Source organism: Amblyomma mixtum, chromosome 9 (assembly GCF_055824585.1).
Source record: "Amblyomma mixtum isolate Tamu chromosome 9, ASM5582458v1, whole genome shotgun sequence".
Classification (NCBI taxonomy): Eukaryota; Metazoa; Arthropoda; class Arachnida; order Ixodida; family Ixodidae; genus Amblyomma; species Amblyomma mixtum.
This window is the reverse complement of record NC_143020.1, coordinates 69,771,103-69,791,419: the sequence shown is the minus strand read 5'-3', so window position 1 is coordinate 69,791,419 and position 20,317 is coordinate 69,771,103. Positions and strand designations below refer to the sequence as shown.

General features: G+C 48.4%; 1 protein-coding gene across 1 annotated transcript in view; it reads left to right on the top strand.

Moving 5' to 3' along the window:
• Positions 1-346: 346 nt before the first annotated feature.
• Positions 347-20,317, top strand: part of LOC149329590 (uncharacterized) — a 31,589-nt gene continuing 11,618 nt past the window's right edge. The window contains exon 1 of the mRNA XM_089559275.1: positions 347-771. Within this exon, the coding sequence (XP_089415401.1) occupies positions 439-771 (333 nt within the window). The 5' untranslated portion in view covers positions 347-438. The remainder of the gene's footprint in view (positions 772-20,317) is intronic.

Below are 20,317 nucleotides of genomic sequence, written 5' to 3'. Positions count from 1 at the left end.
TGCACGGGAAATTTGTCCTTTCGCTGGCATCGAAACTCCAGCGCGGACGGGATGCAAGCCGCATATCTCGAACCCACGCACCTCGGCGGCAAAGTTTTTACCTTGAAAAATTACTATTCAGCATTAAAAATGCTATAGCACTCAACGCCTGCAGCGAATCACACCTAAAACCTCATTTTGTAATGTATTGCAAAAATTGATTTTGACCATTAGGCGGGGAACGGAAATGCGTTATTCGCTTGATCCCTCCCGAAAGAAAGCCGCCTGAGTAACAGCTACGTATAAAGGGTGTTGTGGATGCATTCCAGAGATAACGAACGCCAAACCGGCGCAGCAGGCGATACGTTCCGCAAGAGGCAGCGGCTGCCGATCTGATAGTTGACCTAGAGACCGCCTACAAAACAAAATAGATAAGAGCCCGCACGTAGGGGGCGAAAAATGCAGTTTTTCAGGCGGCAGGGCAGCGAGCGCACGTGGAGAGGGATGCCTCCTACTGCTACCCAATATACGCTCGTTGGCTTCAGCCCGGACCTCGACTGGAGACCTCTGAGTTTCGTCAAGACCATTCCGACGAACAGGGTGTGCAGTGCCTGCGGACTGGTGCGCAAGAGGACCGCATTGCTGTCCTGCATGCACGTGCTGTGCGACTTGTGCTACGAGCAGTGCGCCCAGGAAGAGATGCACGTCTGTCCGCTCGATGGCTACGAGTGGCACGACGAAGAGGACGTCGACTGGAGGGACTTTCCTCTAGATGAGTTGCAGAGACGAGAGGTTAGTCACGGAACTTACGCCCTTCTCTTTACCATGTACTATCGTTCCCTGTTTCTATTTGGCATGAAAAAAGTATCATAATGTTTGCAAAAGAAGTAGCAGTGCCACACGCGGGACAAGAAATAGGCAGACGGAACCACTCGCTCTGACTGCTTACCGAAAAGTTTCGCTCCATTTTTGTACAGCGCAGTATTGCGGTGTTTCATGGTAGCGCATTCTTTCGTCTGTTATTTTCTTCTCCGGTGTGCTCCGCTTTGAATTCCCTAGAGTACTTGCCTTAACTTCCAATTTCCACTTCAAAATGTATGCATGCAATGAATAGAAACCAGCCCCCGACAGGAGGGTTTGCGGGGTCATTCAAACGAGGACACCGTGGAACGATTTATGTGTATCCTAACCTTAACACGGCCCGCACCAAGACACCGTCTGGAAATCTTCACCACGCAAATTGTGTTCCGTGCTCTTTAATTCGGGATCGTCACTCCAGAAGTTAACCTTGGTTTTTCATTTTCACGCAAAACAATCAAGTTATTTGCCTTCTTTGCCAATTTCGCTTACATTTTATTCTGTCTGCAAGCCCCGGTTTTCGTTCAATGCGTTTTTATTTTTTCTCTTTGTTGTTTGCGAGGAGTGCATGGTGCGGACAAAAAAAATACTGCTGCATCATGCAGTAAGCGAGCAGCGATAACCACTCTGCAGTCGCGTGTGCTTTCACTGTCCGATGACGACGGCACCGACGGTGACGGGGGTTGTGGGTGCATTTGGGAAGAGCCGGGGAGACGAGGCTGTCTAAAGCAAGAGCTTTCACCGCTCCGCGTAATCTCGCTGATTTCGGCGCTATGTGCGGTGAGACGCCGCTTAAGTACTGGCTTTTCGGCAGTGCCCGACACAGTTAAAAATGGCTGGCTGACCTTGCATGGCGCTGAGGAAATGCTTGAATGAATGCTGCTCTCATTTACTGAATATTTTGGTCGCTGGATAGATAGGATATACTAAAGGAGCCGTACTACACAGAGCCGCACAGATTCCTCGGACGTCTCGAAGCTTTGAAGGAGAGGACACGTCATCGTCATCATCATCATCATCAGCCTGACTACACCCACTGCAGGGCAAATGCCTCTCCCATGTCTCTCCGATTAACCCTGTCCTTTGCCAGTTGCGGCCACAGTATCCCCGCCACCCTCTTAATCTCATCCGCTCACCTATCTGTTACGTTTGCCTTCTCTTGGAATCCACTCCGTTACCCTTAAGGACCAGCGGTTGTCTCGCCTTCGCATTACATGCCCTGCCCAAGCCCCTTTCTACCTCTTGATTTCAACTTGGATATCACTAACCCGCGTTTGTTCCCTCACCCACTCCGCCCTCTTCCGATATCTTAACGTCACGTCACAGGGACACGTATTTCTGCAATATTTAAGGCAGTGTAAGGTATGGACCGAGTTTCGCCTAACACGCTAGCATTCTTTCTGGTTCTGCGAGTTTGTGAGTGATCAAAAGTGTGTGAAAAAAAGTATTTAGCAGTTAAAGGTGATCATTGTGCGTAATATTTTTTCTTATGTGGCTCTAAAAGAAGAAAAAAAGCAATTCTTAATAAGCCTTCTTATCAGCGAAGGTCCGAGAGGGACCCAAGCAGCGCAAGTAATTGACCCAATATTAGAAATGTATTGAAAAAGGTCGGTCCAACAGAGGACCAGAACGAAAGCATGGATTTCCAATATTGGGCCGATTGATTATGCTGTTGGGTATAGTTTTATGCTGTGCCTCAATTGACAGCCACAGCCCGCTACTCTGAACGTTTGTAATGCTAGATGAGGTAAAAAAAACCATGGACAACAAGCCGTGTCAGTCAGGTGCGCGGACGACTAGAGGGTAAAAAACTGCCTATTTCTACTTTTTCGCGACGAAAAGACCCCTCTGTTTCCATCTTTCTGCTGTCGTGGTCCACCGCAATGCAGTACTGTATGCAGTAGAGTGCACCTTTTTCGTAAGAAATCAAAGCGACTGGGTAAGAGTGTTGCCGCTATTGTCGCAAGCACGTTTTTGAATCATATCACAGTTGTCTGTCAAGAGGAACTGCCATTGCAGCTGAATTATTTCTCTAAATGTGGGAATGGTTTCGGTCCCGATCGAAGGCACATAAACAAAACGGATTAAGCCACGATATTTTTGCCTACGGGTTTACAACACACATCTGTCGCAGGGTTGCTCAAATAGTTTGAATTCATTAATGCTTCAAAAGATGAAAATCTTTTCTTTTCCCTTTTCGTGTATCGTATCCCGTGATCAACACATAATACATTTAGAAGGTAATGAGATTGTCGAAGTTTACTTTTCAGAACCCTACCATACAAACCGTTGTTTTCTACTCGTCATAATGAATTGACGTCTGGTGATCAAGTACGGTTGTAGTATTACATGAAATAAAAGGCAATCAGGCATTCCGTCATGCGGTAGGAATCTCGTCGTTGCGTTTCTCTGACTGATGTTCCAAGAGGCGTAGGCGTTTTCTTAAGCTGTCTTCTTGGTCTACCACCTTTTCAACGCTTTCTACCCGGCTTACCTGGACAGCACGGTATCTCATGATCCTACCTGTGCGACCATATATACAGCGCGCACATACAAGGCTGGACCCATGATATGAATTGGCGAACACCTAATTTCCTGTATCATGTCTATGCCAGATTTACTAATCCTTCCAAGTCCACCTCAAGAACAATATTCCTCCTCGCGCATATGTACCCACTATTAAACAATTTGCTCAATACGTGCTCTGTGTAGAATGTAGGCTTCAAATTGCATCGGTACTCTCCTGATGTTGAGGTCTGTTTGAGCCTGCATTTCTATCCAGGTTAAGCGGCGGGCTCACACAGAAGAATAGGCTTTATCTTCGCAATAAGCTTTGTTTCTTACCTATAACTTTTTTGTTTCCTGCCGAGAGCAGGCGGACCACATGGATATCCTGTACTAGGATTTACGCTGCTGTGTATGCACGATGCGCAATGTGTCGTCATCAAACTAGTCTGGGCTTATAGATACGTGGGTGATATTGTTACGCAGGTCGATGTTCTATTGTAATTCAGGTCTCTCTGTGGACAGACGGACAAAATTACCGCAGTTTAATCGTTGCTGCCCATTGCATTGGAGTACTGCAGGAAATGCAGCGAGGCATTTGCATGTGCAGTAAGGTACATTTTCATGGCGCTAGTTCTCCGAGGGCTCCCAAGGAGGCGAGTGTATTATTGGAGGAAATCGTCCTTGTCCAAGATTCTTTTCTCTTCTTATTCGAAGCTCACAAAGATATCGAAAAAACCAAGCCTTCTCTGAACGCTGCCATATATGCCGCATGCGCGCAAATAGAAATAGATGGTGTCTACTGGTGTTCGCTACTGCTACTTACTGCTATGTACGTCAGTCGCCAGGCAGAAGGAGCTAAATCAGGGCTCATAGGGAGGACTAAAATCGTGATATAGGGGACAGGAGTGTGTAAATATAAAACTATAATTTAGTTCATGAATTACACTACTAGGAATCGGAGTGAGTGGACGCGTAGAAGTGAAAGCGCAACCGTGTCTTTGCCATTCCTGTGTTGCAGCTATAAAATTGTAGATTTTGAAGAGCAAAGCTTCAAGATCCTGCTGCCCCTGCGCCCAGCCAAGAGCTGACGTGAAATAACAAATGAAGAAATCAATAGTTGGAGACGTGATAGTGATTTCAATGAAAATACTCTTGTTCGCCGTGCAGGTCAAGTGCTGGAATGCAGAACAAGGTTGCCAGCATGTGACAACTGCTTCCATGATCGCCCACCACTTCCAGCGGGAATGTGTGCACCATTCTACTCGCTGCCCGAAGTGTTCGAACAGCGTCCTCTGCAGCGAAGTGTGCGCGCATCTCAGATCGGGAACTTGCGGCTCGTTGACTGACGCCTCTTTGGAATCCCAAAGCAATTGCGACCCCAAGGATGGAAATTCGTCTTTTGCTACTTTCAGCCAAGCATTTGATAAGAAGGCGGATGAAATGAAGGGCTATCTCGAAAGAATCACTGCTGATAATAGCACGCACGGTGACAGGTTTAATGAAATTTCTCATGATATCAACGCATTCAAAGAAGCCTTAAGACAAGAAATCCGAGCGTCGAACGCGGAAATTAAAGAATATCTGACGAGACGCAGCGACTCCGTAAACAATATTTCCGCAGGGGTAAACCGACTAGAGAGAGCACTGACAGATCAGTTGGGTAATATGACAACGGAAACTGCAGGAATTATTTCTCAAATCACAGCTGCCCTGGAAGAAGCCACAACAGAAGGGAGGGAGAATGGTCAGAAGACGTTGGAGCGCATCACAAAAGTGCACACACTGGCTCAGCTGCAAGCAACGCGGTGCGAGTTTCTTGTACAGGGTGTGAAACCCCTCGAAGAGAAAGCGCTGAAGGAAGGCTTTTCTAGCTATTACAACGAGAGGGTGTACCTGCGTGGTTATTGCATGTCACCAGGCCTAGAATTCTGGAAAATTGACGACTCGGTTACTGTGCATATTTTATTACAGCTGCACAAAGGCGACCTGGACGACATTGTTCTGTGGCCATTCGAACAAAGGATCAAGCTGAGCGTCGTGCACCCGAAGCGAGGCGCCGAACGGGAGGTCGAGGATAAAACAACACGTTCTCTGACGTATTACAAAAAGCCGAAGACTTCAAGCAACCTTGGTGTTTGTCTCCTGAAGACGTCGTTCGTCTTAGTGGATCTCCTGAATGACGGCTTTGTTGAGGACGACAAGCTTCGAGTCAAGTGGGAGCTCCTGCCTTGAGTTTCTCTTCTAAAGGCACAGGAAGAAGGAAGTGGCGCATGTGCATGGTAGTAATAACTTTTCTTCGTGAGAATTTCTTGAGAATTGAAATTTGAAGGAAGCCTCGTGGGCAATGCAATGTTTTACCTTTTTTGTTCGAAATAAATTCGAAGTTTAACTGCAATTTACAAAGGTTTGGATTCGACGGCATTGCTGTTTTGCCCTACCAAACACTACTTTTAACATCTTACAATTTCCCTTGCCACAGTCGCAAATTTTGTTTAGAAATGAAAGCTTTCACATCTGCTCATACCCAGCTTCACATCGATAGCTGAATATGCCATATTTCCGGGAATAAAAAAGCCTCCGTGTTCGTAATATTTTCCACAAGAATAACGCGACGCTCATGTTAGAATACCCCCCCCCCCCCACACACACACACAATAATCCAGAATTCCCTCAAAAGTTTCACAACATTCTGAACGAACTTACAACAAAAGACCCTAATGCACACGTGCTCCTTTTTAGAGATTTTAACTATCCTGACATAGATTAGAATAATCCTTATCAGCCTGTTTTTAGACAGCATGAATCACAGGAGTTTGCGGACGTGTGCTTAAATTTTAATCTTACTCAATTAGTAACCCGGCGTACACGCATCGCCGGAAATACCGTTAACATTATTGACCTTATACTATCTAGCGACCCCGAATGCCTCAACTCCATTACTTATCTCCGGGAAATTAGTGATCACAAAGTCATCCACGCGTCTTTTACCTTCACTCCAACACTAAAAGAAAGTTTAAGAAAAACAATCACCCTTTATGACAAAGGTAACTACGAGGCTGTAAACAGGGCGTTGGAAGTTTACTTCCCAACTTTTCAGCGCTCTTTCCAGGAAGAAACGATCCTCGAAAATTGGTCGATGTTTATTCATAAAATGAACGAACTTACTAACAAATATATTCCCAAATGCAGCTTCCGCGCAATCAAGCAGAAACCATGGATTACCAAGGCTCTAGGAAGATGGGAAAACAAAAAGAAAGCTTTGTTTCGCAGTGCCGAACAGACTGGAAATGACTGCGCATGGGAAAAATATTACACTGCCGAAAAGACATACCTGGTCGCAGTAAATAATGCTAAACGCTCATTTTATCATACTGACCTACCCAACATACTTAAGGATAACCCGACTAAATTTTGGCAGCTTTTAAACCCGCCCTCTTTACGCAATATTACCCTCACTAATGATTCCGGGCGTGCTGTTTCCGCTGTCGAGCGTGCTAACATATTTAATTCTGCTTTCGGATCTGTATTCACTCATGAACAGGAACCGCCCCCTCTCATGACAGCAAATGACCAAAGAAGTTTAATGCAAGCCGTTACTTTCTCTGAAGCCGGGATATCATGTCTTATAGATAAACTAATACTGACATCATCTGCCGGCTTTGACGAAATCAACACCAAGGTACTAAAAAACGTTCACCACACGTCTGCCAAATTTTTATGCCTGCTGTTCTCACAGTCTCTTTCTACAGGTGTCATACCCCATGACTGGAAAGTGAGGAAGGTCGTTCCGGTCCACAAGTCGGGTAACAAAGATTCACCACTTAATTACCGACGCATATCACTCACCAGCATACCATGTAAACTCATGGAACACGTCATTTACTCTTTAACGATGCATTTTCTGGATTTAAATAATTTTTTTCACTCATCGCAGCACGGATTTCGCAAAGGATACTTTTGTGAAATTCAGCTAGCACTTTTCGTTGATGACTTGCATGCCAAGCTTGATGCTAACCTCCAAACTGACGCAATTTTTCTAGACTTCGCTAAGGCATTTGACAAGGTAACTCATAACCGCTTATTTCTGAAACTCTCTCGCCTAAACATGCATCCCGACATTCTAGAATGGATAAAAGAATTCTTAACTCTCCGCTTCCAATCAGTCATTGTCAGTAACCAAATGTCTAACCTCCTACCAGTCTCCTCAGGCGTGCCCAAAAGGATCCGTCCTTGGGCCACTCTTGTTTCTAATTTATATTAACGACCTACCTGAGTAATTAGATTTTCATATTCGGATGTTTGCTGACGAGTGTGTTATTTACAGAACAGTCACTAACACCTTCGGCCAACAATCCCTTAGAAATAATTTAACTCAAATGGAAGACTGGTGCAGTGAATGGCTAATGACACTTAACATAAGTAAATGCAAATATATGTCGTTCCATCGCCGCCGTTACCCTCTTCTGTTCCAATACAGCATATCTAACGTTCCTCTCGATCTTGTCGAATCATACAAATACCTTGGTGTTCATCTTTGTCAGGATCTTACATGGAATACGCATATTTCAAACATCGTATCATCCGCTAACAGAACACTAGAATTCTTAAAGCGTCACCTACGCTCTGCACCTCAGCATGTCAAGCTCCTCGCATACAAATCATTAGTCCGATCAAAATTAGAATACGCATCTCCCATCTGGTCTCCAAGGCAAGCATATCTCTGTAATTCAATTGAAGCAGTTGAAAACCGAGCAACTAGATTCATTCATTCATCGTATTCCTTTGATATCAGCATATCATCCCTCAAATCACAGTCCAGCCCACCTGCCCTTGCTCATCGCCGCTACGTTGCTAGTTTGTTTGTTTCACAAGTTTTTTTACTCTGAGCTACGACAGGAACCCTACTTCTGCGCACCACCACCACGCATCTCCCTCTGCACCGGTCATCAGCGGTAAGTGTCACGACCTCGCGCCCGCACCACTACATTTTCTTCTTCATTCTTCCCCCGGGCTACGAACGACTGGAACGGCGTTCCCTAAAAACTTGCTGCTATCACATGCCAATCTTTGTTCCTGGAAAGAATCACGCGGGCACTTGCTGAGTGGAAACCTTATATTTATATAACTCAACTTATCGGTTACTTATTTTGTTTTTCATCTATGTGTGCCGCACCCATTATGTAATACCCTCTAACGAGGGCCTTTAAGGTAATAAAGTGAAGTGAAGTGAAATGTGTTAACTGAAGGGAAAACTACCCTTGTGTCATGTCTACTCTGGTATAGGCCAAATCAAATCATTTTACACAAGTGTGCTTTAGACCTGCGGACAGCCAATACTCTCATCAAGTGAGGGCAAGGCCCCAGTCCGGTTACAAAAGCGGATAAGGTGGAAAGAAAACTCCGCCAGCAGCATTCCCTTGGAAAGTCCTAAGTTCTGGCCGCCACTTAGCTTTAGCGCAATACACGGTGGTTGAAATGAGCTGTGTATGCGTAAGGTTTTTGCGTGCCGCTGCTTCTGTATGGCCGCCGTGTTGGCTCAGTGGATATAGCACTCTGCAGCTGACCCGAAAGACGCGGATTTGACCCCGCCCGCAGCGGTTGAATTTGGATGGAGATGAAATTCTAGACGCCCATGTACTATGGGATCTCAGTGTTAGTTAAAGAATCCCAGGTGGTCGAAATTTTCGGTGTCTTTCAGGGAACTACGGCGTCCCTCGTGGCCTGAGTCACTTTGGGACGATAAACCCCGACAAAGCATGTAAGGGTTCGGTAGCGTTCGCGGGGGTCATCGGAACGCGGCTGGGGGTGCTCACAGCGAAGCGTCTCCTTTCTTGGAACGCGGCCGCTCGCGAACGCGCCGGCAGGTATACGGGTGTTCCCCCACCCGCGGTACTGATTCGCACACGTGCTGGCACGGATGTCTATTTGTGTTTGTTTTTATTTTGTGGTGGAGAGAGTGCTCTCTTTACGGCAGCTGGAGGGCTGGCCAGGCTCTTGAAGAACCAATCATGTTGAGAGCACAATATGATTGGTTGCTACGAAATGTGGGCTGGGCCTTTAGGTCTTTAAAACCGGACCCCGGAGCCGGAATCGGGGTTCTGCGCTAAGGTGAGATGCAACGCATCTTCGGCAACGCCGAGTAGGGGCCTCCCCTAGTATTAGCCAGATCCACCTTTTTGTTGTTTGTCCTTGTGCCGTTAATTTGTCTCAAGTGTCTTAACTTGTATCTATTGTACATATTTGTATATAAATCTCCAGTCATTGCCTTTTTCATCCCTGCGTCTCTATTCATCGAGAGACCGTCTCTGACGGGGCACCGCTGGTGCGAAGAGCTTCAGTCTTCGAGTTGAAACCAACCCGTCTCTGGCGGGGCACTGCTGGTGCAATAAGGAAGACGGAAGAACCTGTGAAATTTACTGGCGCAGTCGACAGGATCCTGCGGCCATCGGAAGACGGCGCAGGAAGAAGACAAGGCAGGGAGAAAGGTGACGACAAGGCGACAGGTCAGCGTTCGTGAACGGACCTGCAGAGACACGGCGGCAAGGACGCAAGGACCACGGCAGTAGTCCAGCGACGCGGGACTGCGTCCGGTCAAGGAAGCAGCGCGTCGGGAACTCGACGATCACCGGCGGCGGACCAGCGGCGTGCGACAGCTCATCGCAGCGTCCGGGGAAAGTGGCGGTGGACCCCGACGCCAAGGAGCTGGCAATGCGGATCGACGCATCGAAACCGTGAGTTTCCTTGGTCGCATTGTTCACGTCCCTGTGTTCGAGCCGATAGGACATCTGATGGGTACGGAAGGCGGTATGGAGAGCTATCCAAGCCTGCCCTCACTTGATGTGAGGTACCGATTAGAATTGGCGAAGGCGCGCTTAGCTTATTATCAGGCAGAGCTTGCAAAAGTGAATGGAGGAAAGGCGCCGCTATGCGAGGAAAAACCTCCGGATTTGCAGGCGTTGGAAGCAAGGCGCCAGCAGCTAGAGCTCGAGCTGGCTAAGCTCAAAGAATCTAGAAGAGCCAGTGAATCAGCCAGGGAGAACTGCTCCGATTCCCGAGTGGTGAGGCCGCTTGTGCTGGAAGACAAAGAATTAAGCTTGTCATGCACAGATCAGGGAAACAGCAGTCAGGTCGCTGTAGGCAATCAGCCGATAAGTGCGGACGCCTCTTTGTTGGGAAATGCCGCAGAGAGCGAAAACGAGATTCCTGAAAGGATCACAGCTTCGCCACTGCGGGCGGCTAGCAAAGAAAAAGAGCAGCCCAATTCTGATGGTCTAGGGCCAATCGAGACCAAATTGTCCGAAACCAAGCAGGACAGTGATCTAATTCCTGCAGGCTCTCTCGATAAGATTGCGATCTGTGACACGGAGCTAGTGACAGGAGAAAGGCTAGCGTTGCTGGAACCGCACACTGTGTCGGTCATAGGGCATGAAGGGCCCCGTAGCGTCATTGATGGAAAGAGCGTTCCATGCGAGCCAGGGAACGGAGGCGGGCTTGCTGGGCCGACCGGGCAGAGCGCCACACAGTTGTGGAACGCACCCGATGTGTGTCTGGCCAGGTCATTTGAGTACCCGGAAATGAGTGGCGACTTGCCGCAAGGCAAGCTCGGGTCAAGCGACGGCGATTCAGCTCGTGCAGCAGACGATGCCACGAAGCCGGCCAGCGTCTATCAAGCAGGGAGCGGCGATTTAAATGTTTGCCCGTGCAGGAACGGTGCAAATAGCTCCAAACGCTCCAAAGTGCCAGGGGACAGGCGCATAGCCTTCACAGTGAATGTCGGCGCGTGGAACAGTACGTTCCGTGCTGCGGTACGCCAAATTATGTTCAGCAAAGCCGGCCGCACTGTTACAGCTGAACTCGGCAAGAGAGATGTTCCTTACGCAGCACGCGGTTCGTACCGGCGCGCCAGAGAGAGCGGGCCCTCAGGTGCGTCTTGTAGTGAGGGGTTTGGACCCATCAAAACCCGGGACGTTTTTGATCCTGGAGGGCACCATCTTTTCAGTTCGCGCCCCGTTGTGGCGCCAGCCTAATGAGTGAGACCGTTTAGGCGTTAATTGTGTTACTGACAACACGTGGTGGCTCGAATGTACACAGGGACGCTCGGTGCGACTAAGGAGGCTCACGTGGGCATTGGGCGAGTGCTGTGAACGCTCCAGTCGCGAGTGTCTGTGTCTGTGTGCTCATTCGCGAGCAGGACGACGGCGTGCATGCTGGTGAACTGGGTGCAACGCACCAACTTGGACGCTGTGTTACGGCGCACGGCAGGCATGCCACTGTGTGTATTTAAGTGTGCATTTTGCGTGATGTTGTGTTGGTGCCCGTGTGCATTTTGTTGTTTTTGGTTTTGTTCGTGCCAGTGTTGGTGTAGCTGCGACATGTCACCCACAGGGTGGTTTTGTGACCCGTACCGATCCCTTTGTTAGAATTCTAAAAGTGGCATTTGAGCCCTTTGTAGAATCTTGGGAAGGGCGTGTAAGGGTTCGGTAGCGTTCGCGGGGGTCATCGGAACGCGGCTGGGGGTGCTCACAGCGAAGCGTCTCCTTTCTTGGAACGCGGCCGCTCGCGAACGCGCCGGCAGGTATACGGGTGTTCCCCCACCCGCGGTACTGATTCGCACACGTGCTGGCACGGATGTCTATTTGTGTTTGTTTTTATTTTGTGGTGGAGAGAGTGCTCTACTTTACGGCAGCTGGAGGGCTGGCCAGGCTCTTGAAGAACCAATCATGTTGAGAGCACAATATGATTGGTTGCTACGAAATGTGGGCTGGGCCTTTAGGTCTTTAAAACCGGACCCCGGAGCCGGAATCGGGGTTCTGCGCTAAGGTGAGATGCAACGCATCTTCGGCAACGCCGAGTAGGGGCCTCCCCTAGTATTAGCCAGATCCACCTTTTTGTTGTTTGTCCTTGTGCCGTTAATTTGTCTCAAGTGTCTTAACTTGTATCTATTGTACATATTTGTATATAAATCTCCAGTCATTGCCTTTTTCATCCCTGCGTCTCTATTCATCGAGAGACCGTCTCTGACGGGGCACCGCTGGTGCGAAGAGCTTCAGTCTTCGAGTTGAAACCAACCCGTCTCTGGCGGGGCACTGCTGGTGCAATAAGGAAGACGGAAGAACCTGTGAAATTTACTAAGCAAATCACATTTTGCAAAGGAGCCGTGGTCAAATTGTGAGCAAATGTCTTAGGAAGACGAGTGCGGACCTCCACGGTGCAAGCATAGAGGTATTTAGTTAAATTCTACAGAAAACGATGCTTCTTTCACTCAGTGACTGTTGTTTAGTATAATTTTAGCCTGCCTTAACCATGGGACAGGAGCCGTGTAAAAATTTGCATTGCCGCAAGTCGAGTTTCATACCCAATAAAAATGAGTCAGGTACTGGGAAAGCTGGTGTAGCGCCCTCTCCCTTGAAATCACGTCGAGGTTTCTGAATATTGTCTGGGAATTACTTCGGAAACTATTCAACCGGTGTGACGTTGCAGATGTTTGATGTTTTCTGGCAAACCTCATGAGTGAAACACAGGTATTGTCTTCCGCTGTCTCCTCACACACGTTCATCAAAATGGATCTTCTTTGTGTCGGGCGGTGTGCGCTGTCCAGGTGTTGTGCTTATCACTGCAATGTCGCAGCTTTTCGCATGATCGCGGCCGAGAGCTTCCATTGCTCTGCCTATGTACTGTCAGCAGCAAAAATTTGCGGAATCTCCAGCGCGTGGCGGAGCGGCGGAAAAGTGCATTACAGCGCCATCTGCTGCCTCCAAGCATGTTGTCGAGGCTTGCGGAAATTGCGTCTGAAGCACGCTTTGTGCATGCCTGTTCTTTTTTTCGCTATCAAGCATGCTGTGAGGATCTGTGAGGTTGCAGGTCTTATTTTAAACAAACACAAAAGTGCAAACAATAAACGAGGCGGCTTTTATCGGAAAGGAAACCAATTTCAGTATGAGAGCGAAAAAAAGGAAAGGAACAAGAGAGCAAGGCAGCAACACACGGGAAAAACACACGGGGGAACAGAACAAAGTGCTTACGAAAAATGCAGAAAAAAGAAAGTCAAAGAGGAAAGTCACACTACTTGTCTCTTATTCGAGCAACGAGCGGGGAGGACTGGCTGGGTGTCGGGCAGTCAGGGAGTCTCTGGGCGTTCCAATGTTGATGCAACGCTGCCGCAGCGTCGGCGTCTGTGGGCTCCCAGCACGGTTCCCAGGTCTGGTATCCCGGAAAAGCCACGTAGGCACCAGAGGCGGCCTGTGTGGAGCAGCTGACGGATGGACGGAGAAGAGTGGCGCCTGGGCCTGGTGGTTGAGGCTCTCGACGATGGATGTCCAGGTCTGCTGGCCCGGACGTCTGCGGCTAAGGCCCAAGCCCGGAACTCGGGAAGCCAGAAGAACTCGTCCACGTCCGTCGTCCACCGCGCTCTTCTCTTCTCTGCCACGTAATCCTCTTCGACCTGCCCCGCGTTCCCCTCCGCACGCGCTCCTCGTGCTTTGTCTTCTTCTCCTCACGAACGCCGCTGGGTGGCGCTAACTCCTTACAGAAGGCCCCCTCTTCGGAAGTTTTTTCCAAGGGAAAGAACTCAACTTCAGGAGAGCGACACCAGACGCGTTCGACGATCGCAACACAGAACACCGCACCACAGCGCGCACACTACACACCACACACAAAACGACGGTCGTCAATGTTCGAAGCGTTCACAGACATTGGCACACACAGCACAGAGAGCACATGGAAAGTCAACGTGAAGCGTCCATAGAGGGCGAAGAAACACGGAAAGCATAAAAAGTAAGTAGCCGACACCCAAAAACAAACATGAACAAACACAGACAATGCCAACAAGAACAGGTGTGGGCTACATTCTTCCGTATTCCATTGTTCACATCAAACCACTTCACCGTCGCGAGAACTCTTTCAACTAGTACTTCCGTTTTCCTTTGTGAAACCGGTTTCTCCAAACCGACCTCGGTCTCCACCATGGTTTTAAATGTCCCCGTCCTACGATGTTATACGCTCTGTGCCGGCCGTTGTCGGCCGGCTCCGATGGAACAACGGCGTCATTTACTTTGTTCTCCCTTTCCTTTGACACAGTCGGTTGACACTTAGCACACGATCTGACATAACTCTTAATGTCAGCCTGTACACCGGGCCAGTAAAACTCACTAAGCACCCTAGCTATTGTTTGCCGTATTCCTTGATGGCCGGATAATGCATCCTTATGCGCCAACTTAAGGACTTGCGTGCGTAAGCCCTTTGGTACCACCGCTTGCTCAACGACTCGGCCGGGACACACTTGGTATGTCCGGAAGAGAACACCTTCATCTGTATCAAAAGAGTGGGCGGTCTGTCCCTTGCCACGAAATATTTGCCCCAACTTCCTGCGACACACCTCTAAAGTCGAGTCTTCTTCCTGTTTCAGGCGAAACTCCAGCCGTGACAAGTGGAGTGTGTTCAGAGTGGGGCTTTTACTACTCTCTGAAACCTTTGCTGTCACCATAAGGGAAGGAACATCGACCGCACCCGTCATGGCAAGGGAAACTGCCTGATCAGTTAGAACTGGCGGGTCAACCGAGAATGGAGGTTTAGCGCCAGGGACATTGCCTATTATGATGTCGTACAGGGGTGTAGACAAACACCGCGCGATGGCCTTACCCGAAAAGTATGGTGAGGAAATCACCACCTCCGCTTCCGGAACTTCTACACGGGTCCCATTGGCCAAGAATAATGTAGCCTGCTTCCCTGTAAGTGCCGCTGCCGGTACAAGGGACTCACGCACAACAATGCCGGTGCTGCCCGTATCCCGTAATACCGAACCAGGCTGGCCAAACACCTCACCGTGCGCCACGGGCATAGCAGTTTCCACCGGGTTGGAAGGACAGACCATCTCCCCCAACTGGCCCTCTACACGCGTTACCACTGCAGTGCTATCGGGATGTGAATATCGAGGTGTCATGCAACAGGCGGACTCCTCACGGTCTCCTGGCCTCTTAGCTTTGCCTGACTGGGCATCATGTCCTACCTCGCGGCACCAGGTGCAATACGATTGCTTCGGCTTCGTCCGACAATCCGCCGCCTTGTGCCCAGTCTTCTCGCAAAGAAAACACCGCAGGCGAGATTGTGAACCTGAAACCTCGTCCTTGGCTTTATTCATCGTATGCTCCCCCTGTTCTTTGAAGAACAAGTTATTTTGCCGCTGTGCTTCGAGAAAATGATCGGCAGCCTCCGCCAGCTTGGAAACTGTCTTGCCCTCCCGCTCACGTAAGAAAAGGGCTAAACGAGAATGACAGTTGTTCAGAAATTGTTCGCTCACGACCATTTCGCGAACCACCTCAAAAGTGCGGCCTTCTCCCCGCATCTCGACCCAACGGTCAAAGAAACTAAACAACCTGGCAGCATATTGCGAGGCCGTTTCGCTATCCTGGGGCTTGCTCTGGCGAAACTTCTCTCGGTACCCTTCCGCGGTGAACCGAAACCTCTGAAGCAAGGCAAGCTTCGCTTTGTCATAATCCACGGAATCCTCAGGCGAGAGCCGACCGAAGACCCTAAGTGCCTCGCCGCCAAGGCACAAGCTCAACGCCGTTGCCCACTTTTCTTTTGGCCAACCCTGCCCCGTGGCCACATGCTCAAACCTCTTTAAGTAGGCATCGAGGTCATCCCACGCTTCATTGAACTGTGGTATGAGGCTGTGCGGGTTAATGGAGCTGGTCGATGAGACGCTACGCTCTCCACGGTCACTCGGAGGATTTGCGCCACCCTCCATGAGCCTTATTTGTAGCTGCAAGTTCCGCGCCTCTAACTCCAAGCGTTCCTTCGCAGCCTCACGCTCCGTCTCTAAATTCCGTGCCTCTAAATCCAATTTCTGCTTCGTAGCCTCACGCTCTAACTCTAATTTCTGCTTCGTAGCTTCTCGCTCTAACTCCAATTTCTGCTTCGCAGCTTCACGCTCAGCGGCTCTCTCTTCCCGTGCCTTACGAAGCTCGTCCTCCACCCACGCTCGTAACTCCGCGCCGCACATGCCCATGCGCTCGCCTAAGGCCACCAACTCTGACGCGCTCATGCTGTTCCTAAATTAACACCACAGGCAAAGAAATAATAACCGACCTCGTCCTGTCGTAGTGGACGCCAAATTTGTGAGGAGCTGTGGGATTGCAGGTCTTATTTTACACAAATACAAAAGTACAAACAATAAACGAGGCGGCTTTTATAGGAAAGGATACCAATTTCATTATGAGAGTGAAAAAACTCGTGTTACTTAGTAGTAACAAGCGCTATAACTTCGCCTTCTAGCTCCTGTGTGGGCCGTCCTTACTTTCAGTTCTACATGTACCTCTTTTTGTGGTATCAATATGTAGTAAATTCTTGCATCAAAACAGTTCCGTTCTTGTAATCTTATTGCAGCGACTTCCAAAGTAGCTCTGTTATGAAATTCAGTCCCTACTTGCTAGTGCTTTTTGGCACACTATGTATTTCATTCTGACTCTGCTTTTATTCTGGTTAAATTGCGTTCAATTTGGCAATTAGAGCAAACCGTAGATTGGAGGGTTAAGGTGAAAACGTGGAGGACTTGCGTAAAATGCTTGTTTTTGGGAAAATCGATCATGTCCAATATTCTCGGACAAAAACTTTGAAAATTGGGAAATTGGAAAATAGTGCTACGGAAATATTGCAGGTAATGGCCCATTCTTTTCATATGTAGTAAAATATTTGCTTTTATAGTGTTTTCATCGATCGCATCGAGGTGTTAATACTGCCTTAGAAATCAAATGGCGAACGCTTTTGACGACAGCAAAAGCATTAATAGAAAAAAAATTCAAGGGTGGTGTCGGGTGACCTGCGGATATATTGATTCTTAGAGTGAAAACTTAGATTATTTGAAAAACTTTACTCCATAAATGATTTCCCTCCCGAAAATGGTTTGTCCAGAATTGCTGGGTATGTGTATTGCTCTTTCTGAAGATGCTGATGACTGTCTGTGGGAAAAGGCTCATTTTTTTCCTTGGATAACTGGTTCCAAATATTGACAAAGATTTTCCCGCCACGAGATTAGATTTCTGCCGTAAAGGCTTTTTGAAAAGGACCCAGTGACTACCGTTTAGAAGCGGCGATTTTCAGAGCTTAGGCTCACGGAACCGGGTGACAAAAACTGGCTTCATGTCACTGCTGTTTCCTTGCGAAAACGGCAAGCGGTTACAATTTATGTACATTCGTTAGGACCATTTAAGATAAAAAAAGGTCCCGCTTTAGTTAACATCACCTTGAGGTTATTACAAAACGGTAATCCATCCATACAAGAAAACTTCACTTCGCGGTTAAGATCTCTTTGAGCGGAATGGAACTCCTCTAGAAAATGGACAGCCAGTTGTGAACGGCAGTTTCGGCTTGTGAATTGGTTCTTCTCTTGGTTCAACTACTCAGTCGAGCTCTTCCTTGTCTCGGTAGATTTTACAAGGTCATTATGATTAATTTTACAGCCGTAGCTGTTAAGTCGCAGGTTGTGCGATCTTTAAAATTTTTCGAAGGTCAGAGATAATAATTACCGGCAACCTCGTCAGAAAAGTATGGCTATGCTGTACAATTTCGAGCAGCAATTTGCCAAATTAGGCGGATGCGCGCTTATGCACCCACGGGTGAAACAAAGGGGCAGAAGGTTCGCCCTGGTTTTGGCCCTTGCTTCCCTGACTTGGGTAAACCAGCCGTTTAATCACAAGGCACCAATAAAGATGCTGTCGGTCTTCCCTAGGGCGTGGTGCTTGACTCATTCTGGGTGAAATGCTTTGGAGATGGGGCCTTGACCCAACCTTGTGTAGACGAAGACACCTTGTGTAATAGTGCCCTTTGGTCGCAGATGCTCTTGCGCCAAAAAAATCCTCATCATCATCATCATCATCATTTAAATAAGCGAAACACCAAGTAGATCATTGCAGTGCGAGGTGTGTGAAAGCTGAGGTAGGTGATTTGAACAGTTTGCACGTCCCCAATAAATTAATTTGATTTGATTTATTAGGGTTTAACATCCCAAAGCGACTCAGGCTATGTGGGACGCCGTAGTGAAGGACTGCGGAAATTCCGACCACCTGGGGTTTTAATGTTGTGGGGACGCCTTCGTCCCCTGCGTTCACTTTCCCGCATTGCACCCCCTACTGTGGTTAGCTCCCCCGCAACGCACTCCCTTTAGTTGGGTTAACTAACAGGGGAGGGCGCTCGCGTCGTTAAGTGGCCGCATACAAATACCTCGGGATATGGCAAAACGAAGGGCAGATATACACGGAAAAGCACGAACAGGCTCATAGGGCAAAGGGACGAAGAGACGCCGGGATAATGAAACATAGGGCATTATGGGGGTACAACAAATATGAAGTACTAAGAGGTATTTGGAAAGGAATAATGGTGCCGGGACTTACTTTCGGCAATGCGGTTCTGTGCTTAAGGGCAGAAGTTCAGTCGAGATTAGACGTAAATCAGAGAGCGGTTGGAAGATTAGCCCTAGGTGCCCACGGCAAAACCACAAACGAGGCAGTACAAGGGGATATGGGCTGGGCATCGTTCGAAGCACGGGAAGCTAAGAGTAAAATACTATATGAAGAACGCCTGAGGAAATTGGTCGATAACAGGTGGTGGGCTAAGGTATTTAAATATTTATACAGAAAGAGCGTTGACTCACAGTGGCGGAAAAGAACTAGAAAACTAACCAGTAAGTATGCAGGTCATGAGGACGGAGAAAGAAAGAGCATTAAACGACAGGTTAAAAATGCGGAAGTTAAAAATTGGATGAATTGAATGGAAAAGAAACATAGTGTAGAACTATATCGATGCTGGAAAAGGCAGATCAGGAAAGAATTTTTCTATGATAACTCAAGAGGCAGTGCCCTACTTTTTGAAGCTAGGTCAGGGTGTCTTAGAACGCGCAGCTACAAAAAGAAATTTAACGAAGAAGATGACACATGTGCAGTGTGTGGTAGATCTCTGGAAACAATTGAACACCTCATAATCAAATGTGACGGTATCCATCCGGATGTCGATGCAGGCGCAGTCACTCTTCCTGAGGCCCTAGGGTTTAAAGATAACAATGGTCATGTAAATAAATCTGCAGTGGAAGTCAGCAAAAAGCGATTGGAGGATTGGTGGCTGAAAAGCAGAGATGTGGCATAAGGTTAGAATTGTAGGTAAAGATGGTGGCGATTCTTAACGAGAATTGCCAACACAGTAAACAAAAAAAATAATAAAGAAAGAAAAGCTGAGGATGGTGGCAATTGCCACCACCCCGTTTCAAAGGGGGCGCTCCTATCCATCCATCCATCCATCCATCCATCCATCCATCCATCCATCCATCCATCCATCCATCCGTCCGTCCGTCCGTCCGTCCGTCCGTCCGCCCGTCCATCCATCCATCCATCCATCCATCCATCCATCCATCCATCCATCCATCCATCCATCCATCCATCCATCCATCCATCCATCCATCCATCCATCCATCCATCCATCCATCCATCCATCCATCCATCCATCCATCCATCCATCCATCCATCCATCCATCCATCCATCCATCCATCCATCCATCCATCCATCCATCCATCCATCCATCCATCCATCCATCCATCCATCCATCCATCCATCCATCCATCCATCCATCCATCCATCCATCCATCCATCCATCCATCCATCCATCCATCCATCCATCCATCCATCCATCCATCCATCCATCCATCCATCCATCCATCCATCCATCCATCCATCCATCCATCCATCCATCCATCCATCCATCCATCCATCCATCCATCCATCCATCCATCCATCCATCCATCCATCCATCCATCCATCCATCCATCCATCCATCCATCCATCCATCCATCCATCCACCCACCCACCCACCCACCCACCCACCCACCCACCAACGCCACGGATGGCGTGTTTTGCCGCTCGCGCGCGGGGGAAGACTGGCTCTCTTCTGCTCGGCACCGGAATAGCTCGCGGACGTTTCGCGAGCCGC